This window comes from Siphateles boraxobius, unplaced genomic scaffold, assembly GCF_051911475.1.
Source record: "Siphateles boraxobius isolate OS27281-9 unplaced genomic scaffold, OSU_SipBor_1 31, whole genome shotgun sequence".
In the NCBI taxonomy this organism is placed as follows: Eukaryota; Metazoa; Chordata; class Actinopteri; order Cypriniformes; family Leuciscidae; genus Siphateles; species Siphateles boraxobius.
The window spans coordinates 11,838,922-11,864,404 of record NW_027508931.1 but is presented as its reverse complement, the minus strand read 5'-3'; the positions used below and the strand labels follow the sequence as shown (position 1 = coordinate 11,864,404).

Genomic DNA, 25,483 nt, shown 5'->3' with positions numbered 1-25,483 from the left:
GTACCGTCATTCGTGACTCTCCTGTTCAAACTCGTTCATCCAAATGAACAAATCTTTTTTCGAGTCATTTCGTAAATTCAACAAACGAAATGACTCGTAAAAAGATTTGTTCATTTTGAACGAGTCTTTTTCGGAGTCATTTCGTTCATTCAACGAACGAATGACTCGAAAAAAGATTTGTTCATTTGGATGAACGAGTTCGAACAGGATCACGAACGTGCATCACAGAACAGAGCAAGGCGAGAATTTGTGCTTAGAAAACTTAAAAGTTTTTTATTTATTTTTGAAATGACCGATCGTTTCACTAGATAAGACCCTTATTCATCGTCTGGTATCGTTTAAAACCCTTTGAAGCTGCGCTGAAACTGTCATTTGGTCCTCGAAACGTTTGTGTCCTATTGAAGTCCATTATGGAGAAAAGGCCTGGAATGTTTTCATCAAAAAACTTAATTTCTTTTCGACTGAAGAAAGAAAGACATGGACATCTTGGATGACATGGGGGTGAGTAAATTATCAGCAAAAGTTTTTTTTTAACGTGAACTATTCCTTGAACGTTATCTTAGTAGCTATAACTTATAGAAAGAGTGCAACCTTATTAAGTTACATGTATTGCAAAATACATAATGATTTGAGGACCAAGTTTGTAGTCAAAGTATGGGCAGGCCATAGACAATGTAAAGCATATTGTTGATGTTTCGTCCCTATTAGTGAATGTTCCATAACTGTTTATAATCCGCCGTCATCGGTGGTCCTGCTTACTAGCGCAGCAGAGAGCAAGGGGGTTGGACCTGTAAGTTGTGCTTGTTCAAATTTTCAGGCTAAGTCAACATTTTCTCAAAACTCCCTACTGCAGCTTTAAAAAGGAATAGGAAAATTCACTATGACATTTTTATGGCGATCACATTTAACAGAAAGTAGACATTAGGGATGAGTCGCGATCTTCGAATAGTCGAACTGCGATCGAAATTCGATCATAAAATTACTTTTTCGAATATCGTTATATTTTCGCTCAATTCCAATGTGTCATAATTGATGGCGCGCCAACTGTCACAGATCACGCAGCAGGGTATTTTCCTGTCAGTGACACAAGGTGTCACTAACATGAATGAAACCCCCTACTGCGCGATAGGATACCAGTGTTTTATATAGTGTAAACAAACAACAGAAGAAGAGCACCGTGACCGTTAACTCTGCGCCCAACAGATGTGGGTAGTAACCTTTTACTGTCTATGGTAGTAAGTAACCGTCTACAAAGTAGGCTACATTTACTTCCTTACGTTGGGGCGACGTTCCTCTCGTTACTTTATTTTAATGCAATACATACTGTTAAATGCATAGTTTATTCCAAGCGCGCTGTATCTTTTTTTATGGGCATGAGCGATTCTCAATTCAGAAATGAATCACTCTTTTGAGTCGATTCTGTTCAAAGACTTCATCAAACAGATCTGTCTAAATCGGTTCGCGAATCAGTTTGAATGGTCTGTTCAGTTTCCTGCACGCACTGAATCCTCTGATGCGCCTTCAATTCACACTCGGAGTCGTAACAGGAAGATTTAAGAACATCAAGAGCGTCGGATGAAGTGGCCGTGGGCCTACAGTTTAGTCTAGTGAAAGCAAATCTGTAAATGCATCATATTTTTGCCAGCGATAATGAAGACCTAGTTGAAACATCTTCGTATGATGTCTGTGAATGAATGATTCCACAGGACGATACATTCGAGTTCATTTCATTCAATAATACATTTTACAACCAAACTGATTATTACGCGATGATAGCACTGCTACAAGTATGATGACATTATCCGTTTTTTGAACATGTTAATTTATAGGCTACATTAAATAAGCTACCATTGTCCACAGTTTATGAAATGAACACCCGCCATCCCGCGGTAATGTGTGTGTATTGCGCAGTGGCATCACACGAATAGTTTTGATTGAAACTAATTTGTTTAAAAAGTAGGCTATTGCAGTAACAAGGCAGGTCCGCATAAAATCATTATAACATATGACATTATTTTTTTATCTAACGAGCATCTGGTTTGGCGATGCAAAACGGACTGTCGTGCTTATTGTTTTGTTTTTTCTATGTCAACTATGTTAAAAAACGACGAAAACATGTCACTTGTTCAATTAATAAACAGTTTGTATTAAAGATGAAATCGGCCTCCCTTTCTTTCATTGTGAGTGTGCGGTTTTTTTTCGACTTTCGAACGATAATCGACTTTTGCTCCTCGATTTTCGAATGCCATTTTTGACAGAAATTCACATCTCTAGTAGACATTGACAACCTTACCTCATATAATATACTCGATCATTGTGAAGTCTGAAACAGTACGTCCCGTCAGGCCGATCAATAAGAAGTTTGATGTTCTCCCCAATGCTAGAAACACAAATTAAATTGTGAATACTTAATTTAATTGGCATAATAAAAAAAGACTTCAAGTCTAATTTAAAATAGTTTTGGGCTCTATAGTGCAGCATAGACAACATTTCAAAAATAATGATATTAATAAAATAAAAGCAGTAAATAATATTAAAATAGCATGTAAGTTACATCATATCAATGTGAATAATAGCAACACTGCAAAACATATTACAAATAACAGCAAAAAATCAACACAACATAAACAATACATTCATCAAATAAAATCTTCACAACAACGATATTTCCTAATATATATGATTAAGTAAATAAACGATACATCTTAATGTGTAGAATATTGTACCATGTGTGTTTTTATTTTACACAGGATCACACAACCTGGGTACACTTTTGTTAATAGATCCCTGCTCTAAATTAATCTTAACGAAACATGTCACTTACTATTTAGAAAGTTTCTCAAACATTGTTTTTGTCTCTTCGTCTGTTAAAGGACGCATGATGAAGTGAATAATTCGTTTTTCTTAAAGAAGCTAAAGAACGGCAGATCCTACGGACACTACGAAAAAGCCACGTGGGTTCTGTCCGTCGCACACTTGTGACGTCATGTTTTTTAAATAAAGTTTTTTGTTGAGTTTTGAATCAACACAACACATCCCATCATGGCTACCGTAGACGTGGAGGATGAGAGTATCCTGGTCTCGGTCTTTAAAGACAGCTTTTCTGAGAACTGGAGAGAGAATCCCGACTTTGCGGCGTATCTGTCGCAGTTGTGCTCGTGCGGTGTGGATGAGTTAACCCGGGAGCCGGAGCGTCTGTCTGAAGAGCGGGCTCAGATCCTGCAGCAGACCCGTGAGCTGGCCTTCACCAACTACAAGACATTCATCAGGACCGCGGACTGCACACAGCACATCTACACTGACTTCAGCACTGTGGAGAACTGTCTCTCGAAACTCTTGCACAAACTGCCCAGCTTTACTGAGAGATGCAGGTTTGTACTTTACTCTCACTGTCAGGAAGGATGATTGACAGACATACAGATATGTTAGACAGAAAGCATTATAGGTTAGAAGTCAATTGGATCAGAACTTTCACAATATTTATCCAGTTCCATCTGGTTGGGGGTCGGATTCATCACGCAGGTATCTGGACGAGTTTGTTTAGGTGTCCATGAGGCCTTCGCAGGGCTGATGAGGCTGGCACTTCAGGGATGCGTTGTCGTCGTGTCCATGTGATGGTCCTTCATCAGATCTGGATATGGCCTGAATCCGGCGGACTGCGGTAAACCTCGGGATAAACAAAGAGACTAATATTAGCGTAGATGCCATCCTTATGATGTACCAAGTACATCAGGATTTATGGGAAGTGTTCCCGTTTCCGGCTGACCTAAACTATGCAGCCTAACATTGAATTATATAAGTCGTCTATAATGTGTTACGTGTATGTTAAGCCAAAGAGATGTGTTTTTAGTCTAGATTTGAACTGACAGACTGTGTCTGCTGCTTCCCGGACAATGTTAGGAAGTTTGCTCCAAAGTTTTGGTGCTAAATAGGAAAAGGATCTACCGCCAGCAGTCAATTTTGATATTCTAGGTAGGTATTATCAACTGGTCAGAATTTTGAGATCGCAATAGACGTGATGGACTATAATACGTTAAGAGCTCGCTCAAGTACCGGGGAGCTAAATCCTTTAGTGCTTTGAAAGTAATCAGCAATATTTTAAAATGTATACAATGTTTAATAGGGAGCTATAGGGATACCAGGTTCTGGTAAGAACTCTAGCAGCTGCATTTTGGACCAGCTGTAGTTTATGTATTAAACGTGGAGGGCAACGTTTAATACATAATGCCAGTAGAGCATTACAATAATCTAGCCTTGATCTCATGAACGCATGAACTAATTGTTCTGCATTTTTAATTGAGAGCATATGACGTAATTTTATTTAGATATGTTTTTAAGATGAAAAAATCCGGATTTACAGATACTAGACAGGTAGGGATGGGTATCGTTAATGTTTTAACAGTATTACTACTCTTACCGATACTGCTTATCGATCCGGTACTTTAACGGTATTCTTATCGGTTCTTTTTTTTTATTTTATTTTTTACATTCGGGTAATGATTAAAATTTGCTTTATATTTTGAAATGTAAAATATCTATAGCAAAAGAAAAAGCAATGCTTTAACAAAACGAAAAAAATACCTATTTTTTATGCTGCAGTGTGCAGGCTTTTTTGTTTTATATACATGAGATAGGATACGATAAGCAAAAACAAGTACAAACACATGTTCAAAAAAAGAATACAATTAAACAAAGATACACATTATATACACAGTGCTTTAATTTCAGGAAGGTCTACTAAAATTACTTTTCAGGTAAGTGTTTTTGTCTGAAAAGAAATCTAATTTAGTAATCAAATGTAAAATAGCACTGCATAGTTTATCATAGATAGATTAATGGTTATTAAAGTTTAAGTTATTCATTCAAGAGCTGTGAGAGATTTTCTCTGCCTTTTGTTGTTTATTCGCATTAATGGCTCAATCGTCAGCAGGTTTATTAGACGCTGCCCCTTAAAGACAGAGTGTGCATCAAATAGTAAGACATAAACTGGGTTTAAGTGAATAAACTGTGTTACAGAGAATTTCAGAGCTGGTCATTTTTATATTTTTATGTATATTTGATAGTTTAGATGCCCACATGAAGCCCAAAGTTAAGGAGCCTATTCTTTTCTTGTCTGGTTGCAGTCCATTTCGGAGCGCGCGTCGCCTTGTGAACAGCGTCTCTTGCGCAGATTTTTGTGCTTTTAATAGCTCTTTTAATGATTAAACGCGTCCGCAATTTAGCAACAGTGGAGACTGCATTTTAAAACAACCAGCGACCATGCTGATTCTGACGGTACGTTTAGGTTTTAGCAAGAAATGACCGCATCGTTGTGAAGGGAAGGAAGTTGCGCTAGCAGAATGCTTCTAGTTTGTAATGGTTTCATCTCAAATATCTTCTTTTTATAATCTTTGAAAGCCAAAATCTAAAATAAAATTAGAATAATATCCCAGATCTAAAGTGTTACCACGTTTAAATGTTTAGTTCTGTCCTCATTGTCACTCATTAAGCAGGGCTGTCGTGTTGTGCGCGCTGTGGCTCCGTGTGAGAGATCGCTCTCTCTCTCTCTTCTGGACTGCGAATAGCAAAATTGCATCACAGACAAATGGTTTAATATTATTGTAAATAGAAATGGCTGGTGAGATAAACATGTTCAAGATTACGGCTTTATAGCAATAATGAATAGTAGGCCTACGTGTATTTTCTTAATTTTTCCAGTAGCTACCGACAGTATAACCGATAACGTCCGAGCTTATCGATACCGCGGTCTTTCAAAATTCAGTACCGGGGCCCGTTTAATACCGGGGTTTCGGTACCCATCCCTATAGACACTTGACTTTCAAATGAAAGATTGGTATCAAAGAGCACACCCAGGTTCCTAACCATAGACAGTAAAAGAAATGGACACAGCGACCCCATTGATTTCAACGGAGAAGACTGAAGCCCGATTATTGCACTTCCTGTCTGATGGCTTAGCGACTGCACAGGCTCAAACTGAGCGTGACGACAGTCTGACAGTTGTACATCTTATAGTAGCTGTGGCAAGTCAAATCTGAATCACCTAATTCTTCAAAAACGTTGAAAAATGTTGTCCCGTTGCTTTTATGGACTCTCTATCTATGGGCTTCTCCATTGACTTTATGCCTCTATGTCCCCCGATTGCCTCATAGACAGTTAAAGATTGCCTGGGAGCTTTTCCTCCTGTCTATACGGTAATGTCTCTATTGTGCGACATAAAGTCGCGTGTTTATGACGCAATCGTTAGCCTGTTTTTAACAAAAACGGCTTTTACGGGGCCATAATGTAAGATACAAAGTAATGGAGCCTTTTATACATTGTCGTGTTTCTTTAGAAATAAATAATGGACAAATGAAGTCTTTGGGCGCCTCAGATGTAAAGTTATTCGCTGTCAAAGTGATGCCAAAATGAATGGGAGTCAATGGAATGCTAACAGCAGGTGAAGTTCTGCTACAATGGCGGCTCCCGCGAGGCTTCAGTGTCCGGCTGATGGATTACCCCCTTGTTCCTAACCGACGACGAAGGGTGCTTCTCATTTCTTATTTGTGCATCCTCGTTTCCTTCCCTCGCTTCCTTTCCTAGCACCTCAGCTCCTCCCCCTGTAGGTTGTGAGGGAAGGACTCAAGGAAAAAAATGAGGACGGAGGAATTGAATGAAAGCTTTTTTTATACATTGGAATACTTGATCACTCGAGCGTCACTTCATAGCGTCATCAGCAGCGCTCAAAGGAGCTGCCCTTATGTTGTTGAAGTTTCTTTATTTAAGAAATTCATAATGAATAATAATAAAGCAAGATACCCTGTTGAAATATGTGAGATGTGTGGTTTATATAAACTGCTAGGGTAAAGTATAAATTCAAATTATTGTGACCGATGTGAAGGGGGAGGAGAATGTATACGTGCGCCACGTTTAGTCAATAAAACACTTCCGCATAGGATACACCTGTGTATCCTCGCTCATAACTCCTCTGAAAGCATCCTCGATCCTCGACTCCTCGTGGTGCAATTAGATAATTGAGATGTCCTTCAAGATGGCTGTGCTTGATTGGTTTCCGGGTCATAGGATGGAGGACAGAGGAGCGAGGAGACGAGGAGGGATATTGAGAAGCACCCGAAGACTTGACTAAGCAGCCATGAAGTGTTAGACTGTATTCTAGGTTATTACGTGGGGAAGTTTTTTGTCCAATTATTAGAATCTCTGTTTTTTCAGAATTAAGTAGTAGGAAATTACTAGTCATCCAGTTTTTTATATCAGCTTTGCATTCCGTCAATTTTGTGGATTGGTAAGTTTCGTCAGGGCGTGAAGAAATGTAGAGATGAGTATCATCAGCGTAACAGTGAAAACTAATGCCATGCTTCCTAATGATATCTCCTAAGGGTAGCAGGTATAGAGTGAACAGCAGCGGTCCTAGTACTGAGCCTTGCGGTACACCATACTGAAATTTTGACCGATAAGACATCTCTTAATTTACTGCTACAAACTGATAACGGTCAGATAAGTATGGTTTAAACCATGCTAGTGCAATTCTGCTAATGCCAACATCATTTTCGAGTCTATTTAAAATAATGTTGTGGTCGATAGTGTCAAATGCAGCACTAAGATCGAGTAGCACTAATAGAGAGATTCAACCACGATCGGATGATGAGAGCAAATCATTTGTGACTCTAATGAGAGCTGTCCAGTACTATGGTACGGTCTAAATCCTGATTGAAAATCCTACCAGATACCATTTTTTTTCTAAAAAGGAACATAGTTGTGAAGATACTGCCTTTTCTATTATCTTTGACAGAAAAGGTAGATTCGAGGTCGGCCTGTAATTGACTAATTCTGTAGGATCAAGTTGCGTTTTTTTTAAAGTTTTTGGTACGTGTCCTAATGACAAAGATGAATTAATGATATTAAGAAGAGGATCTATGACCTGTGGAAGCATCTCTTTCAATAGTTTAGTCGGAATAGGGTCTAACATACATGTTGTCGATTTAGAGGATTTAATGAGTTTATAAAATTCACCCTCTCCTATAGCAATGAATGAATAGATTTTTTCATCAGTGAGACTACACTGCACTGCCTGATGCGATACTGTAGTAGACAGTTACATAGTTATAATTTTTCTCCCTGATATTATCAATCTTGTAAGTAAAAAAGTTCATAAAGTCATTACTACTGTGTTGCTTGGAAATGTCTGGTCTTGAAACTTTATTTTTTGTTAGTTTAGCCACTGTTTCAAATGAATACCTAGGGTTTTGTTTATTTTCTTCTAATTGGGTTGAAAAATAAGCAGATATAGCAGTTTTTAAAGCCTCTCTGTATGCAATTGTGCTCTTTCCATGAGATGCGAAATACCTCTAGTTTTGTTTTCTTCTAGTTTCGCCCCATTTTTCTGTCGTAAGATTTTAATATATTTTTAAGAAGTCTCTTATGCTCACCAAGACAGCATTTGATCAAAAATAAAAACAGTAGCATTGTGAAATATTATAAAAAAAACTGTTTAGCTATTTAGTGTATTTTAAAATGTAATTTATTACTGTGATGGTAAATCTGAATTTTCAGCATCATTACTCCAGTCTTCAGTGCCACATGATCCTTCAGAAATCATTCTAATATGCTGATTTCCGTCTCAACATTTCTTAATATTATCAATGTTGAATTCAGTTGTTCTGCTTTATATTTTTGTTGAAACAATATTTTTCCCCCCCAGGATTCTTTGATGAATAGAAAGTTCAAAAGAACAGTGCATTTTTGATCAAATTAATGCATCCTTGCTGTATAAAACTTATTGTGAACGGTAGTTTACATGCACGTTAAGCATTAAATAATTGTACATCAATAACTTAACTGAAGTTATCATTTGATATTTATATTATTTTTATATTAGTCCCATGAGAAAACATTGCAATACAACAGCAACGAGGAAAACACATTAGAGTGCACTGTAAAATAGAAATGCTTGCTGTAACTGGTTTCTGTTTTCTCTTATTTATTTGCAGAGATTTTATTAAGGAGGCTGAGGAGATCAGCATCAGCAGGCGTATGAACAGCCTGACACTGAATCGACACACTGAGATCTTGGAAATTTTGGAGATCCCTCAGCTGATGGACACCTGCGTTCGTAACGGATACTACGAGGAGGCGCTGGAGCTGGCTGCTTATGTGAAGAGACTGGAGAAAAAGCATTCATCGCTTCCTGTCATTCAGGTACATGTGATACTGTACTGCACCATTAATTGAAGATGTTTTGTTCTTCACTATATTTTCTGGAAAATAAGTCGCACCTGACAATAAGTCGCAACATGTCAAAATTGCATTGTTGTGAGAAAAAGAAACGCAGATAAGTCGCATTGGTGTATGAGACACATTATTATAATTATTACATTCAGTAATTATGTAAAATACCCTTTAATTAAGCAAACATTATAAACACTATCATGTATTTTAGTTCTGCTCGTTCCACAACAAATCCTTTCAATTTAATGGTATTCTGAACAGTAAAACGAACATAAATTATAGTTGAATTCATCATAAACAACATCTATTATAAACGCAAAGCCTGAACAAATTTATTTAAAGTGAAACTGAAACTACCAGCATTTGGGAATATACAAATGCTATACAAATAAACTTGGGCTCACTTCGTCTCTCATTCTGCACAAATCTAAATGTGTGTGCTTTAGACATGTTTTGCGTGCTTGAAGTTTAAGTCAGAATGAAACAGAAGTTGCTAAAGTCTTTTATCCTTTATTGTGAGGTATATCTGAGTGAAACGCCTTCTCGAACAAGAAAAAAATGTAGGGCAGAACTTGATTTTGTTTATTGGGAATTGATTGGCTCATTAGATGGATGTGGTTTGCTATTGGTCGATCTCATGTGAGTGACAGGTTGTCCTTAGCCTGACTACGTCAGACTTCGTACTTCCGCTCAATTTTATTTCGCTTCTGTCCTTAGTCTGAGACATCGGCATGTCTCTCAGTTTTTCGCTCTGTTGTGGAGAATATTCCTGGAATTTCCAAACTGAAGGCCGAACAAGAAGAGTGTTTGGTAAACATTTTGATTGGAGGTGATGTCGTGGCCCTACTCCCGACAGGTTTTGGTATAAGTTTAATTTATCAAATATTATCGATCGTCAGCGAAAAACTGGGGAGGCCAAAGGCCGGCAAGGCGATAGTTGTGATTGTGTCCCCCTTGGTTGCACTCATGGAGGATCAGGTTAAGGAGGCAGCAAAACTCGGTCAGCCATGTTCACTCCGGTATTTCGCTCGATGGTTAGGTTTTCGTATCATACATGTGTTTACAGTGGAAGTTCGATGCGGCTGAGCTGGCGAATAACACGCGTCACAACCAAACGTTATGTGATTGGCTTACGGGTAACCAATGATTTTATACTTCAGACAAGCCCCCCCACGATAAAGAAAACACTTTTCGATGATGCCATTCCAGACTCTGTCTATGAAGCAAAGCGAAGTAGCAGAGTTTGGTATTACCAGGCTCGGTTGTCCCGCCTTTGTGCCAGTAAATGCGTCATCAGAGAAGAGATGTCACAGCAAGAGGGAGGGGAGGTTATTTTGATTAAAGATTAAGAGGCATATGAATAATAAAAAAAAAACAATGATAATGATGTACACGGATAAATTATTCATAATAAATAACGCAATATTCCATTAAAAATAAGAATTGTCAATTTTAATTTAAAGGTGCATTGTGTAAAATTTAGGAGGATCTGTTGACAGAAATGCAAAATCATATTATACATAACTATGTTTTCAGTGGTGTATAAAGACCTGCTTAATGAACCGTTATGTTTTTATTACATTAGAATGAGGCATTTCTATCTACATACACCGCAGGTCCCCTTACATTGAAATGCACCAACATGTTTCTATAGTAGCCCTAAACGGAAAATGCGTTTTGTCACTATGTTGTTCTTCGTGCACAGAAGCTAGCTAAAATCAGCGAACAAAACACTGACACAATGATGAACAAGTAAAAATAATATTTGCAATAAGATATCGTTTTACTTAATAATTAAGTATACCTAATTTCTTAATTTATCTTTGTAAAGAAACCTCATTGCTGAACTGGCTACTCTCTGCTGTCTCAGATGAGACAATTCGCAATCTCACCACTAGATGCTGCTAAAATTACACAGTGCACCTTTAATGATGACTTTAATTGCATTAGAAAAGTCGTTTTTGATACAAGTCGCAGCAAGATTCAGATGCTAAAAAAACGTGACTTAAATTCCTGAAAATACAGTATACTGTTGTGCTGTTATTTTTCTAAGCGTTTCTGCCTGCTTTGAAAGTACTAACACGTACGGCTTTCACCTGGTTGAGTACGAAAACAACATAAATATTTATATTAAATAATATTCCTGTTCGTCTTCTTTTAGGGAATTGTGCACGAGGTTCGATTGTCAGCTCAACTCATGCTGAACCAACTTCTTCAACAGCTGCGGAGCAATTCACAGCTCCCGGTTTGCCTGCGTGTGATCGGCTACTTGCGCAGAATGGATGTTTTTACCGAAGCCGAGCTGCGCGTCAAATTCCTGCAAGCCCGCGGGAGTTGGCTGCGATCCATTCTCACCGCAATCCCAGGTGAAGACCCGTATTTCCACATTACAAAGACCATCGAAACCTGCCGCGTGCATCTCTTCGATATTATCACCCAGTATCGCGCCATCTTCTCCGACGAGGATCCGTTGCTTCTGCCCGGAGATCAGGCTTTGAATGAGAGCGCCATCTTTCACGGCTGGGTGGTGCAGCAGGCGGCGCAGTTTTTGGAGACCCTCGATCAGGACCTCCAGCGTGGGGTGGGAAGCCGCTTGGATTCTCTACTTGGCCAGTGCATGTACTTCGGCCTTTCCTTTAGCCGAGTCGGGGCGGATTTCCGTGGCCAACTCGCTCCCATATTTCAGCAGGTTGCCATGGACACGTTCCGGAAAGCTATTCTGGAAGCGGTGGCTAAGTTCCAAGAGGATATGAACTCGTACACGCTGATTTCTTACCCGTCGATACTTGGAAGCACCATTCCACCAGCGATCCCGAGCACCCAGCCGGGCACTCTTCAGCCCCCCATGGCCTTGCTAGATTACCCACCTCTGGCCTGCTTCCTCAATAACGTCCTGACAACCTTCAATGATTTAAGACTGTGCTGCCCTATTGGACTCGCACAGGAAGTTAGCAGATGCGTTGAGGAAGCCCTTATCAAGGTACACAGGGAAATTTGGGATGTTAATTATTATACTACTACAATAAGCTTTTTAAATATAGAAGTCTCTTCTGCTCACCAAGGCTGAATTTATTTGAGCAAAAATACAGTGTAGATGGTAATCTTGTGAAATATCATCACAATTTAAAATGGATTCTTTCTATTTGAAATTGATACATTTTTATTTTAAAATGTAATTATTCCTGTGATCATATTCAGCATCATTACTCCAGTCTTCAGTGTCACATGATCCTTCAGAAAAAATTATAATATGGTGATTTGCTGCGCAAGAAATGTTTTTTATCAATGTTGAAAACAGTCATGCTGCTTAATTCTTTTGATTATTTTTCAGAATTCTTTGAAATATTTACTTGAAATATATATTTTTTGTTACTTTATGAATGCTTTTAAAAGATAAAGATAAAATATACTTTAATGTCCCCCAGGGGGGAAATTTGTCTTGGGCTACAGTCACTACGACACACACTTACAACAAACCACATAAAATATACACTGAGTATAGACAATACAAACATGCCTCATTACACTGTACAGTGAAAAAGGTGCACAACAGTGGGAATAAAAAGTGTACAAGTAGGTAACAATCAATGACTTTTGATCATTTTAATGCATCTTTGCTGAATAGGAGTATTAAAGGGATAGTTCACCCAAAAATGAAATTCTGTCAGTATTTACTCACCCTCATGTTGTTCCAACCCCGTAAGACCTTCGTTCATCTTCGGAACACGAATTAAGATATTTTTGATGAAATCTGAGAGCTGGATCACTCCTCCATAGGCTTCTTCAGGGATTGAAACTTGCCAACCCCGAAAAGTCATTAAAGACATCGTTAAAATAGTCCAAGTGACTACAGTGGCTCAATCTTAAGTTTATCAAGCAAAAATAATATTTTTTTTTTGCGCAAAAACAAACAAAAATAACGACTTTATTTCAACTATTCATTTCCTTCTCTGTTGGCCTCTATTCAGTTAGCGTAGTATGATTGCGTAGAGCTACATCACACGTAGGCTCACTATTGGCCGACGCTGTTCATGTGTGTGATTCGTGTGACGTACAACAACAGAAGCTCTACGCTTTTATACTAGTGAACTCACTCGAGGCCCACAGAGAAGGAAATTAATAGTTTAAATAAAGTCGTTATTTTTGTTTGTTTTTTGCGCACAAAAAGTATTCTCGTCGCTTGATAAACTTAAGATTGAGCCACTGTAGTCACTTGGACTATTTTAACGATGTCTTTAATGACTTTTCGTGGCTAGCAAGTTTCAATCCCTGAAGAAGCCTATGGAGGAGTGATCCAGCTCTCAGATTTCATCAAAAATATCTTAATTCGTGTTCCGAAGATGAACGAAGGTCTTACAGGGTTGGAACAACTTGAGGGTGATTAAATACTGACAGAATTTTCATTTTTGGGTGAACTATCCCTTTAATTAATAAAAAAAAAAAAACTTAGACAAACCCCAACACAGTAGTGTAGATTGACTGAATTCAAATGAAAGGAAAAAAGTTTAGACATATTTGCTTGGGTTTCTTGTACATCTATTCTCCTGTTTTGAGGTAAATATGATCTAACAGCATTATTCGTTTCTTATTAGGTGACCAAGCTGATCCTGGTTTTCCACAGAGCCGAGGAATCTGCCTTCAGTAGCCGTGAACGGGAGTTATTCGTTCAGTTCTGCAGTGCATTTGCTGAGGACATGGTGCCTTTCTTGAACCGATGTCTTCAAGTTCTCTTTCCTCCAGCCCAGCTTTCACTCATTCTAGGTAAATATCCACTGGATAAAATGAAGCACCAGCCAATATTTTTCTCACATTACAAAAAGAAAACATGATGTTGACTTAAAAATGTATTTTGTATTTGTATTGTAGGTGTCCCTCCAACCCAGGTTTATAAGTATGGCAGTCTAGGCTGCATCAGCGTGAACACGGTTCTGGAGCCGCTGGAGTTTGTTCTGCCCCAGAAGGAGCCTGTGACCGCTGTCCTGGATCTCTGCACTGATCTGAGCAGCCTGACCACAGCCGAATCCGATCCCTCGACTGCAGTCAAACCCGGAACTCCTCAAGACGAAAGGCCTGTCTTTTTAGAACAAGAAAAGCCTGTGTCAGCATCTGATTCTCGTCTTTCTCAAAAAGAGAACACTTCTGCTGAAGCGGTCACTACAGAGCAAAACGACCCGACCCCAGAGCCCGAACTGACCTTTGATGTACAGGACTTACTAGATGATTCATCTACAACAGTTAGTAATGTTGAGGAGATGTTGTCGGTATAAAAAGCAACAATTGCTGTATAGTGTGTGATGAGTGTTTGGTGTCCAAAAAAATTAAGCTTGGTTTTGATAGCAAATAACCATCTGGACATACTTACACTAGGGTCTGGTTTGCAATTTTATGGACAACTTTATCTTGGTGAAGGTAATAATTTAATATATATTATGTAATTGACTATATTTAAATTGAGGAAATATGTCCTCAAAATAAATTACTTAACAGTGGTCCCGAAAAGTATTTTGACACTTAAGTTGAATGTCATTGCATTGTAATAAATGATTTTTGTTTGGATGGTTTTATTTGAAAAAAATTATAGCGCAAGCACTTTAAGCAAAACATTTGACATGAAATGCCATTCAAAATGAAGACAAAATGAATGGTTTAATTTTGTTTATTTGTGGTACGTGGAACATTCTCTGCTTTCTGCTAAGACACCTGTTTGAATTTGATAATTTGAGACTTCACACACCCACTAAAAACCATGTGTGATTAGTTGACTAAACGTCATTGCAAAAAAACACACGCATATATATATAGTTCTGTGAGAAGCTTGTGCACTATTTGCCTACTGATGTAACATTAAGTTTAACTTAAGTGTTCAAAAACATTTTGGGTCTTCTGTATGTGCTTGTAATTTACTCGGTTAACCTCTTTTGTATGTTTTTTGATTACCAGGGTGTTTAGGGGGGAGGTTTATTAAAATAAAAAGATATTTTGATATTCAGTGAAGTGAAGGCAAGTACATGAATTTTTTTTTCACCCCACCAAATGAAAAGACTATAAAACAGCAGTTTGCATTGAATTGCTGTTTTTCTTTGCAAAGAACTGGACTTTTTTTTAAATCTAGATCAGAAAAGTTATTAAAGGCCGGTTTCACAGACAAGGTTTAAACCTAGTCCCAGACTTAAATGTATGTTTGAGTTGTTTTAACTGAAAGCAACTTGCATTGACATGCCTTAAAATATATCAGTCTCATTGTTTTTTCTCAAGATGCATACAAGTAATGTTTATTTCTAAGGCATGTTTATAAAAAATAACAATGTCCTAATTGAACTAAGGCCTAATCCTGGCCCTGTCTGTGAAACCAGGCCTAAAATTCAGCACAAAAATAAGATTTCCATATCACAATTTGGTAACACATTACAATAAGGTCTTGTTTATTAACATTAGTTAATCCATTAGCTAACACTAACAATTCTCAATATATTTTAAGTATTGATCTTTGTTAACATTAATATGAACCGTTTTGTTTGTGTTCACATTAACAACTACAACTGGATTTTAAAAATGTGTTCGTAAATGTTTAAATTACAATTGAAATGTTTAAACTACTATTTATGTTCATTGTTAGTTCATGTTAATTAATATAGCTAACTAATGTTAACAGATGGAACCTTATTGTAAAGTGTTACCCACAATTTCAACTGGTTTGAAGGTACAATATGAAAAATATTCTGTACCAGAGTAAAATTTAAAGTCCCCCTGTGGTGAAAATCAGGTTCTTAACGTAGTTTATGTGTTTTTAATATGCTTTAAGACAAACCATGTGCAAATTCATGTTAACACCATTGCTGAGCATTTTCTCCTTAAAACTGCAGTGAACCAAAGAGTCTCAAAAACACCATTTGAAATCACAGGTGTTTCTTACATCACAAACTACCTTGTAACCAATCACGTCAACGTAGGGGCGGCTTTAGCATATCATTAACTGCCGCAAAGCAGGCGAATCTCAAGAGAAGCCAGGTTATCCCAGGTAGATTTAGCAATATAGCGGGTGAATTATGTATGTAATGTATATTATGATAAACTATATGCCTTTCTCCACTGACGTTCGAAGTTGTTCAAAGCGTTTCTAAGGATTTCGATTTTTAGTCTGACTCTGAAATGGCGAACAAGAACATAGTTTTGTGTAACATTAGGAACAAAGTTTGTGGTTTGTGTAACATTATCAACACATTATTAGCTGTTTGATAAAGTCAAGCAAAATTCACTATTCCACTTCTTTCTAATCAGTTACTGGTTCAAACATATATGGGTGAATTAAGCCAATATTCCTCTTGCCATTGTGCAGCATTTACAACAGTAAAGTTGACAGAGTGGATCAGGTATTCTGAGCTGGTGTGAGTGAGTGGAGGCGGAGACTAATTTGCATATTCATGATCCACTTATACTAAATGAAGCAAGGGTGTAGAGTTACATCCAACCTATTAAGATCAGATAAATCAATATAAAACATTTTAATTAATTTTTTCTGAATTCGATGTTTCAGGCTTTCAGTCCAGATTCTGCAGGTAGTGTGAGAACACAATCACTTCTTAACAAATTTTTTGCGTGCTGCATTCGGATTTGTCCGTCGTCTTCCTCCTCCGGTCTGGGTGTCCCGCAGTTGTAAGCTTGCTGACTTGCTGTAGACATCATGCTCAGAGAACGGGGAGCTGCCGGCCAGGTAATCTGGATCAAACGCATCAGTCTTCTGCCGAGCTTTTTTAGACAACCTCTGCTGGGGGAAACGCTGGTCTTCCACCAGATGTGGGTTGCTGGCGTGTTTTCCTCCTTGAGGCAAAGGCAAAGAGTGCTGCAGAGGACCGGAGAAGAAACAAACCAAACGTACATGTGACTAACATTAATTTATATGATACTAATAATAATACAAATGTCTTTGCTTTGGTTTGTAAACGATGAACCAAATTAACATGATTTCTAATGCATCTAGCTTACATACAACATTGAATTTATTATCAAAACATTACTCACTCTCTTCCCCTTTGGATTCAGCACTTTGGGATTCCTGGAAAAATGCATCTGCATGGTGGTGTCCTCATTCACTGTGACAGCAACCTTCTTCAATGTGTCGTGCCCACAATTTGGACAGAAAGATTTGTTCATATTTGTTGTTGTCCTAAAAAATTAAATTAAATATGTAATTACAGTATCCATGTTACACACATCATATATTATTATAAATGTGTAATTATTGCTGGTACAAATGGTTATTTTCCAAGGTGAATCCATTACTCACTTGAAGCAGGCATGACAGCGCAAAATGTAATTCCTGGTGTTTTTAATGAGCATGCCATTAACAGACAGCACATGCAGTCCAATCTGAATCAGAACATTCTGTAAGGAAAACAAGATGATTTTTTGACAAAATAATAGACATAACTTGTATAAAATAGATTGAATAACTTTCTATTGTTAAATTTTTTTAAGGTGTCCGTATTACAGTGTAATTATACATTCAATTAATATTAATTAACTATGGCCCGGTTTCACAGACAGGACATTAATTCAGGATTAGGCCTTAGTTCAATTAGTGTGCATCTTGAGACAAAACAATAGCACTGACAAATATGTCAGTGCAAGTTTATTTCAGTTAAAATAACTCAAACATGCATTTTAGTATGGGACTAGCTGTGTCAAAACCGGGGGTATGTGTACTTACTATAGGGTTAAGATTAAGGTTTGGTATAGGTTTAGCAGTATAACTTTTATTACTTTAGTAACTACATGTAACAGGGACAATGTAAAATAACATCTTACCATTTCTACTATTAAATAATAAATGTAGCTATACATCAAATAACTTTTAAACCTTTTATAACAATGAAAGTGCTCCACACAGCTCCAGGGGTGTTAATAAAGGCTTTCTAAAGTGAAGCGGTCTGTTTGTTCGTGTAAGAAAAATATCCATATATAAAACTTTAATGACTAAAATAACTAGCTTCCAGCAGACGGCGTACGCGTCGATTTACAGCAAAAGAGTAACCTTTGACCTTGACGCACAACGTCATGACGAACGCGGAAGCGCAGAGTATAGAGCAAAACAAAACACCAGTCACGAATTAGAAGTCTAAACCTAGAATTTTTAAAGAGAAATGTCAGAGGAGCTTGAATTTGTTGCCTAGCTCTGTTTGTTTGAACCGCGAGAGGCGTCAAAGCTTACGCTACTCCTACGTCATACTTCGTCAAGTGTTACTCTTTTGGCGTACGTCGACTTGCGTAAGGCCGTCTGCCGGAAGCTAGTTATTTTAGTTGATAAAGTTTTAAATATGGATATTTTTCTCACACGAACACATCGCTTCACTTCAGAAGGCCTTTATTAACCCCCAAGAGACACATGGAGCACTTTTATCATGGATGGATGCACTTTGATGGACTTATTCAATTAATAGCCATTCACTGCTATTATAAAGCTTGGAAGAGCCACGACATTTTTTAATATAACTCTGAGTGTATTCGTCTGAAAGAAGAATGTCATATACACCTAGGATGACTTGAGGGTGAGTAAATCATGGGGTAATTTCCCTTTTTTAATTTAAAAAAAATTATAAACAGGTACAACTTTTGCTTTTAACAGTGTTAAATGTTGAAATGATCATTATCTAAGATTAAAAACTAAGATTAATAAATGCTGCAGAAGTGTTTTCATCGTTAGATTATGTTCCAACTATAGTAGTTAATGTTAACAAATGGAACCTTTTTGTAAAGAATGCTTGTTTTCATAATTCATAATTTTTTCAGCTGATGTAAACAAGGCCCATGGTTGGGAAAAGGTTTTAAATGATTATTTCCAATATGTCTAATGAATGACCAAAAGTACCTGCATGGCAAAGTCAGTGGTCATGCAGCCCACTTTGACGTCTGCTGAGGGTACCCAGTTACCAGCATCCATCTGAACTCGCTTTATGTTGCTGGGAGTAATCCAACCGCCACCATCCTCGTCGTCTTCCTCCTCCTCCGCATCATAATCATCATCATTGCTTTGTTCTCCTTCTTCCTCGTGTTGGTCTCCTTTAGTCCCATCCTGTTCTTCAGATTCAGCTGCGCGACTGTCAGCGGACAGATCAACAGACTCTAGTTTGTTTGTAACTGTGATTGCGTCAGCCGCCTTCGGAGAAGGAAAGAAAGGAGGAAAATACTTAAGTTCAAAATATTTACTTGTCTAATGTGATTGTGGCAGTGGTTTAGATGTTGTCTGTTTCCTCACCAGCATTTCCAGTAGATCAGCCTCAATGCTGGGCAGAGGATTCCTCCAAAAATGAAAGCTGTTGAATTGTGAACTATCAGGGTCTCGTGGCTCATTAGTAGTAGGTGATCTTTGGACAACTGTTCCTGGTTTACCTGATGACTTTTTGGGAAAAAAAGCTTAAATTTATAGGTGGCTAGGCACCCCCAACTTTAGGTTGATCTGCATTATTAATACACACATTGTACAACCAGTGAGGCATTTTACCGGTTCACTTTAAGGGTCAGTTCAGGTTTCTGAATCAGCCATAGGCAGCAACGTCATTGCAACAATCAAGGCCCAGAAAAGGTAGTAAAGATGTCGTTAAAATAGTCAATGTCATTTCAGTGGTTCAACCTTAATGTTATGAAGTGCATCGCTTCCGGGTTCTACGTCTGAACGCCGGCTCATTATAGGTTAGCTCCTGCGTCAGCATTACACGCATGCGTTGTGGTGCTCACGTGAACAGCGTCGGCCAATAATGAGCCGGCTCTCAAAGGTGCTCTAAGCGATGTTGGGTGACGTCACTTCTTGTTGAAGTTTGAAGTATTGTCAAACAAAACGGAGGCTAGCTAGACCCTCCCTACTCCTCATCCGCGCACTAACCCCCTAAATCCTTCTTGTCGGTTATTGGCTGGAACAGTTTGTTATGTTTCGTGGTGCGGGTTAGCCCAGTTTGGTTTTGTTGCCGTTTGGAGCCTGGGGTGTCTGCAGAGACAGCGTTTTTTACAGTGTGTTCAGGGGACAGGCGGCTAGCGGATGGTGAGGAGATGTTTGCTGTATGTGACAAAAAATGTTTTGGCTTAAAAAACACGTGTCATCGCTTAGAGCACCTTTAGTGATGAGCCGTTAAACCATGTGATCAACGTAGCAGACTACCATGTAGGAGAAGAGATTGTTGAATGAAGTCATTATTTTTGTTTGATTTTATTGCGCTCAAAAAGTATTCTCGTCACTTCATAACATTAAGTTTGAAGAGCTTTAGTCATATGGACTATTTCAACGAAGTCTTAACTAACTTTCTGGGCCTTGAAAGTTGCAATGATGTTGCTGCCTATGGCTGGTTCAGAAACCTCTCAGATTTCATCAAAAATATCTGAAAATATTTTTGGAAATGGGCGCGTAAAGCTGTGGAAAAGCGGGAGTTTAAAGGGTGGGAAGAGTGGAGACAACAACCAATAAAGCACAGATCTGCAACACACATTACAGACAAACGAATATTCAAATATGAGCAAAGAAAAAAACAAGAATTGGGGCAACCCATTTTAAAAATATAACCCTATGGCAACAAGCTCACAAAAATATTATCATTAGAGACTACTAAACAACTATCATGAACAAATCAAATACGTTTTGATAAACTATATATTTTTTTAGAAATATCAACAAATCAGCATTATAACTACAGAGTTACTGGTCTATATGAAAAACAAGTTAGAGCATTAAGTTTTTTATTTCAAATAAATATTTACATTAAGTTTACAAGCACTACAAATCACACATCAGATTAGAAAAGAAAGAATAAAGGCAGTTCCTTTTTCATCCATTCTTTTTAAAATTTTTGATTTACATTGTATTTTGTGTATCAGAATAATTCATTGTGTCATTGCGCTGATGCCACTGTATCAGTTTCCTTTTTTGCACATATGTATATTTCATATAAAGAAAACATAAGATGAAATACAGTTATGGTCAGAATTATTGGCACCCCTGGTAAATATGATCAAAAATGGCTGTAAATATAAATCTGCATTTTTTTAATCCTTTTGATCTTTCATTAAAAAATTAGCAAAAATCGAACCTTTCATTAAAGTAAAAGAAATGAAACTGGGGGGGGGGGGGGGGGGGGGGGCACATTATGAAATGTTTTTCTCAAACACGTTGGCCACAATTATTGGCACCCCTAGAATTTATTACGAGTAAAATATCTCTGAAGTATATTCCACTAATATTTACCTTTCTTTTTAGCACATAAGGGTGACTAGGAACATAAAATTGTCTAGCTATGACTTCTTGTTTCACAGGAGTTTAAATATGAGGAAACATAAAGGCCAAATTCCCTCAAGCATCCATCACAATGAATAAAACCAAAGAAAATAGCTAAAGAATTGAAAATCCCCATTTGACCATCAGGGCAATAATTAAGAAGTTCCAATCAACTAAAGATGTTACAAATCTGCTTGGATGAGGCCCTGTGTCTATAATATCTTAATGTACGGTGAAGAGGAAAGTTTGAGTGACCAAAGACTCTTCAAGGATCACAGATGGAGAATTGCAGAGATTACTTGAGTCTTGGGGGTCAGAAAGCCTAAAAGAATATATCAAACAACCCCTACATCACCACATGTTCTTTAGGAGGTTTTCAAGAAAAATCCCCCTCGCTCCTCCAAAAATAAACTCCAGCATATTCAGTTGTCTGACATGACTGGAACTTCAAAAGGGACTGGATTCTATGGTCAGATGAAACAAAAAAGGGCTTATTGCAAACCCACCAGATGTGTTGGTGCAAACAGGGATAAAAAGTACCCCATGCCAACGGTTAAATATACCGCTGGATATTATATGTTGTGGGCCTATTTTTTTGCTGGAGGTCCTGGAGATCTTGTTCAGATACATGGTATTATGGATTCTAGCAAATACCAACAGATAAAGAATCAAAACCGGACGGCCTCTGCTAGAAATCTTATAATGGGCTGTGGTTGGATCTTCTATCAGGACAAAGGTCTAAAACAAACATCAAAATCAACACAAAAATTTGTTACGGAGCACAAAATAAAGTTTCTGCCATAACTGTCCCAGTTCCCTGACCTGATGAGTGCGGTGAACTGAAGAGAAGCATCAACATGGATCTGGGAATCTACAGGATCTGGAGAGATTCTGTATGGAGGAATGGTCTCTGATCTCTTGTCAGTTGTTCTCCAAATTCATCAGGCATTTTAGGAGAAAACTCAGAGCTGTTATCTTGGAAAAAGTAGGTTGCAAAAAGTATTTAATAAAAGGGTGCTAATAATTATGGCCAGCGTGTTTTGGAGAAAAGCATTTATTTCATAATGTGATTTCCCCCCCACTTTCAATTCTTTTACTTCAATGAAAGGTTAGATTTTTGAAAAAATTTTGAACGAAAGATCAAAAGGATAAACGATGCAGATTTGTTTTTTACAGCCATTTTTGATCATATTTACCATGGGTGCCATAAATTCTGACCACAACTGTACGTGCGCATACACGATGCAGGTTCATGTTTGGAGCACTACAGTATATGAAAAACGTCTATACAAACGCTCCGGTCCGCAAAGTTGAACAACGCAAAGTTGAACAGGCAGAGCAGTGGTGAACGAACAGCGCTGAAACTATCTTTTGAATGACATGACATTTTAATTCTCTGCTTTAATGTGATCTCATTCATAATACAGCACAGTGATTGGATTAAAAGAGTTCATTCTCATGAATAATGCAGAGAAAAGTTCAGAAACCGATGACACTAGTGTACTCTCCAGCTACGCCACATCTAACTTTTCATGACATTGGATCAACTTTGCTTTTTAAACCGGAAGAACGAAATAGCTCAGAAAGATGAAAAAATAAAAAAATTTCCCATAATAATAAACACAATGAGTGCTATCGTTGTTTTCATTTATATGCAACCACCTGTACATATGTTAACATCTCAAAAAAATGTGTTTTAGGGTTTTATGACCCTGTATCTAAATCAAAATGGAATAAGCCTGGGAAATTCTTTTCGATAACATTATTCAAATATAGATTGCATTTGCAAATAATGGCTTACTTTTGATGGTAAATGAAAACCAGCAATGCCAACAGGAGTCTCTGGATGTCTTTGTGTACTGCAAATTTCGACCTGAAACACGAATAAAACAGTGTCTTAAAGGGATAGTTCACCCAAAAATGAAAATTCTGTCAGTATTTACTCACCCTCATGTTGTTCCAACCCCGTAAGACCTTCGTTCATCTTCTGAACACGAATTAAGATATTATTGATGAAATCTGAGAGCTGGATCACTCCTCCATAGGTTTCTTCAGGGATTGAACTTGCAGGCCCCGAAAAGTTATTAAAGACATCGTTAAAATAGTCCAAATGACTAAAGTGGCTCAATCTTAAGTTTATCAAGCGACGAGAATACTTTTTGTGTGCAAAAAAACAACAAAAGTGACAACTTTATATCAACTATTAATTTCCTTCTCTGTAGGCCTCGAGTGAGTTCACTAATGTAAAAGCGTAACCTTCTGTTGTTGTACGTCACACGCATCACCGACATAATCAGCGTTGGCCAATAGTGAGCCTACGTGTGATGTGTGATGTTTTTGCGCACAAAAAGTATTCTCGTCGCTTGATAAACTTAAGATTGAGCCACTGTAGTCACTTTGACTATTTTAACAAGGTCTTTAATAACTTTTCGGGGCTAGCAAGTTTCAATCCCTGAAGAAGCCTATGGCGGAGTGATCCAGCTCTCAGATTTCATCAAAAATATCTTAATTCGTGTTCCGAAGATGAACGAAGGTCTTACGGGGTTGGAACAACATGAGGGTGAGTAAATACTGACAGAATTTTCAGTTTTGGGTGAACTAACCCTTTAAACCAGAACAAATGTGAATTAAAATCTGAATTAAACATCAGTACCTTTTTCTCAGGTTCTTTCTTCAAATGGTCAGTTCCTACATTCTCAGTTTCCAGTTGATAAGTCAGAGCCAAGACTTTGATGTCTGTTGCTGAAAGACTGGGATAGTCTCCTGTCTTTTTAGCAAATTCTGTCACTGTGATATAATAAGTAAACAAAAGCTAATATGCATAAGTCACCACAATAACACACTTCCAGCACCCAAATTAAGACTTTTTAAGTAATATGCATCAACAATAGTAAAAGTTGTTATTACCAAATCTTATGTACTCTGGAAATGGTTCTTTGAAATTGAGCTTGTATGGCAAAAAAGCCAAGCTCCTTTTAGTTGGTTTATCCCGAATTTCATCAACAACATCCTTCGAGGTATAAATGTTCCTTCCAATTTCCTAAAACGAAATAAAACACAAACAAAAATATGACAACGCCAACGGATAAAATGCCTGCTTTCATTTTGAGTCTGGTATGCATAATACACAGCGCGCGCGCGCGCGCGCACACACACACACACACACACACACACACAGTAATATATAAACATAATATATGAATACATTTATGTATCACTTAAACTTTATGTATGAATTAGTTGTCCAACCGGGAGGTGTCAGACGGTCAGCATTCTCCATGGTGCTGAATGATTGAATTTATTGATGCGCCATGGCAAATTGTACTACCAAAACATTTTAAAATACACTACTACTATGGAACACTGTGGAGAAGCGTGGCATTACCATGATATTTACTGTTAGTGTGTTACAATCGTGCCTAGAATTTTTTTATTCTAAATTCTAGTAACTTAACTTACACAAACGTTACTGCACCAGCACGCACATATCATTTTCGTCATTTATCCTGTGTCGAAATTACATTTCTGGACAGCAGTATTAAAATAGTTAAAAAGAGAAGTCAACTTCATCAAAAATAACTCACGTGCAGAGAAGCCCTTTTAATAAAAGCGCCAGTATCTGCCACAACATGCTCCACCATGATCGCCTCCATCTTGACACTATGGGGGAGAAGCGTGCGTAGCTTCGGACATGAACTCTCGCGAGAAGACACTATTGTCCCGTTAGTTTTACGTAATTTGTTGACGTTCTGGTGGGTGAAGATGGCGGCCCGCTGGAGTAGCGAGAATGTGGTGGTGGAGTTTCGAGATGCACAGGTAAACAGTCACTACACCTGCACGCAAGCATTAGGTGCGTTAGAAGTGTAGTTTTCGTAAGCATTAGAGCAATAAACATGCACAGCTGTCATGTCAATCCCGAGCGACGTATTTAAATGTTTCTGAATGACATTCTTTGTTTATTAAGGTGTGATGCTCTTACGAACTTATTATGGTAAACATTGTACT

General features: G+C 37.9%; 4 protein-coding genes across 5 annotated transcripts in view; 2 read left to right on the top strand and 2 right to left on the bottom strand.

Moving 5' to 3' along the window:
- Positions 1–3,002, bottom strand: part of nip7 (NIP7 nucleolar pre-rRNA processing protein) — a 9,473-nt gene extending 6,471 nt beyond the window's left edge. The window contains exons 1-2 of the mRNA XM_077193879.1: positions 2,825–3,002; positions 2,294–2,380 (exon numbers count right to left, since the gene is read on the bottom strand). Coding sequence (XP_077049994.1) covers positions 2,294–2,380; positions 2,825–2,880 — 143 coding nt within the window. The 5' untranslated portion in view covers positions 2,881–3,002. The remainder of the gene's footprint in view (positions 1–2,293; positions 2,381–2,824) is intronic.
- cog8 (component of oligomeric golgi complex 8) lies at positions 3,001–15,216 on the top strand. The gene is made up of 5 exons (XM_077193868.1): positions 3,001–3,371; positions 8,985–9,192; positions 11,384–12,202; positions 13,815–13,983; positions 14,089–15,216. The coding sequence occupies exons 1-5, from the start codon at positions 3,043–3,045 to the stop codon at positions 14,487–14,489; spliced, it is 1,926 nt and encodes a 641-aa protein (XP_077049983.1). The 5' UTR covers positions 3,001–3,042; the 3' UTR covers positions 14,490–15,216.
- Positions 14,865–25,198, bottom strand: nob1 (NIN1 (RPN12) binding protein 1 homolog). Its single transcript, XM_077193877.1, has 9 exons — positions 25,063–25,198; positions 24,386–24,518; positions 24,132–24,265; positions 23,280–23,351; positions 19,475–19,615; positions 19,088–19,375; positions 17,507–17,604; positions 17,242–17,386; positions 14,865–17,062 (listed from the first exon to the last, which is right to left on the bottom strand). Exons 1-9 carry the CDS (start codon positions 25,129–25,131, stop codon positions 16,796–16,798), a joined length of 1,347 nt encoding a protein of 448 aa, XP_077049992.1. The 5' UTR covers positions 25,132–25,198; the 3' UTR covers positions 14,865–16,795.
- wdr59 (WD repeat domain 59) overlaps positions 25,179–25,483 on the top strand; it is a 16,679-nt gene continuing 16,374 nt past the window's right edge. Inside the window, exon 1 of one of the 2 annotated variants that reach the window (XM_077193862.1) lies at positions 25,179–25,294. In XM_077193862.1, coding sequence (XP_077049977.1) covers positions 25,241–25,294 — 54 coding nt within the window. In that variant the 5' untranslated portion in view covers positions 25,179–25,240. The remainder of the gene's footprint in view (positions 25,295–25,483) is intronic. The other variant, XM_077193863.1, reaches the window with a different exon arrangement.

Coding starts and splice junctions, on each gene's coding strand:
- cog8 (XM_077193868.1), top strand. CDS start 3,043: ATGGCTACCGTAGACGTGGAGGATGAGAGTATCCTGGTCTCGGTCTTT. Junction 9,193..11,383: donor CATCGCTTCCTGTCATTCAG/GTACATGTGATA, acceptor GTCTTCTTTTAG/GGAATTGTGCACGAGGTTCG. Junction 12,203..13,814: donor TTGAGGAAGCCCTTATCAAG/GTACACAGGGAA, acceptor GTTTCTTATTAG/GTGACCAAGCTGATCCTGGT.
- nob1 (XM_077193877.1), bottom strand. CDS start 25,131: ATGGAGGCGATCATGGTGGAGCATGTTGTGGCAGATACTGGCGCTTTT. Junction 19,376..19,474: donor CTGATCTACTGGAAATGCTG/GTGAGGAAACAG, acceptor CCTTCTCCGAAG/GCGGCTGACGCAATCACAGT. Junction 17,605..19,087: donor CCACTGACTTTGCCATGCAG/GTACTTTTGGTC, acceptor TTTTCCTTACAG/AATGTTCTGATTCAGATTGG.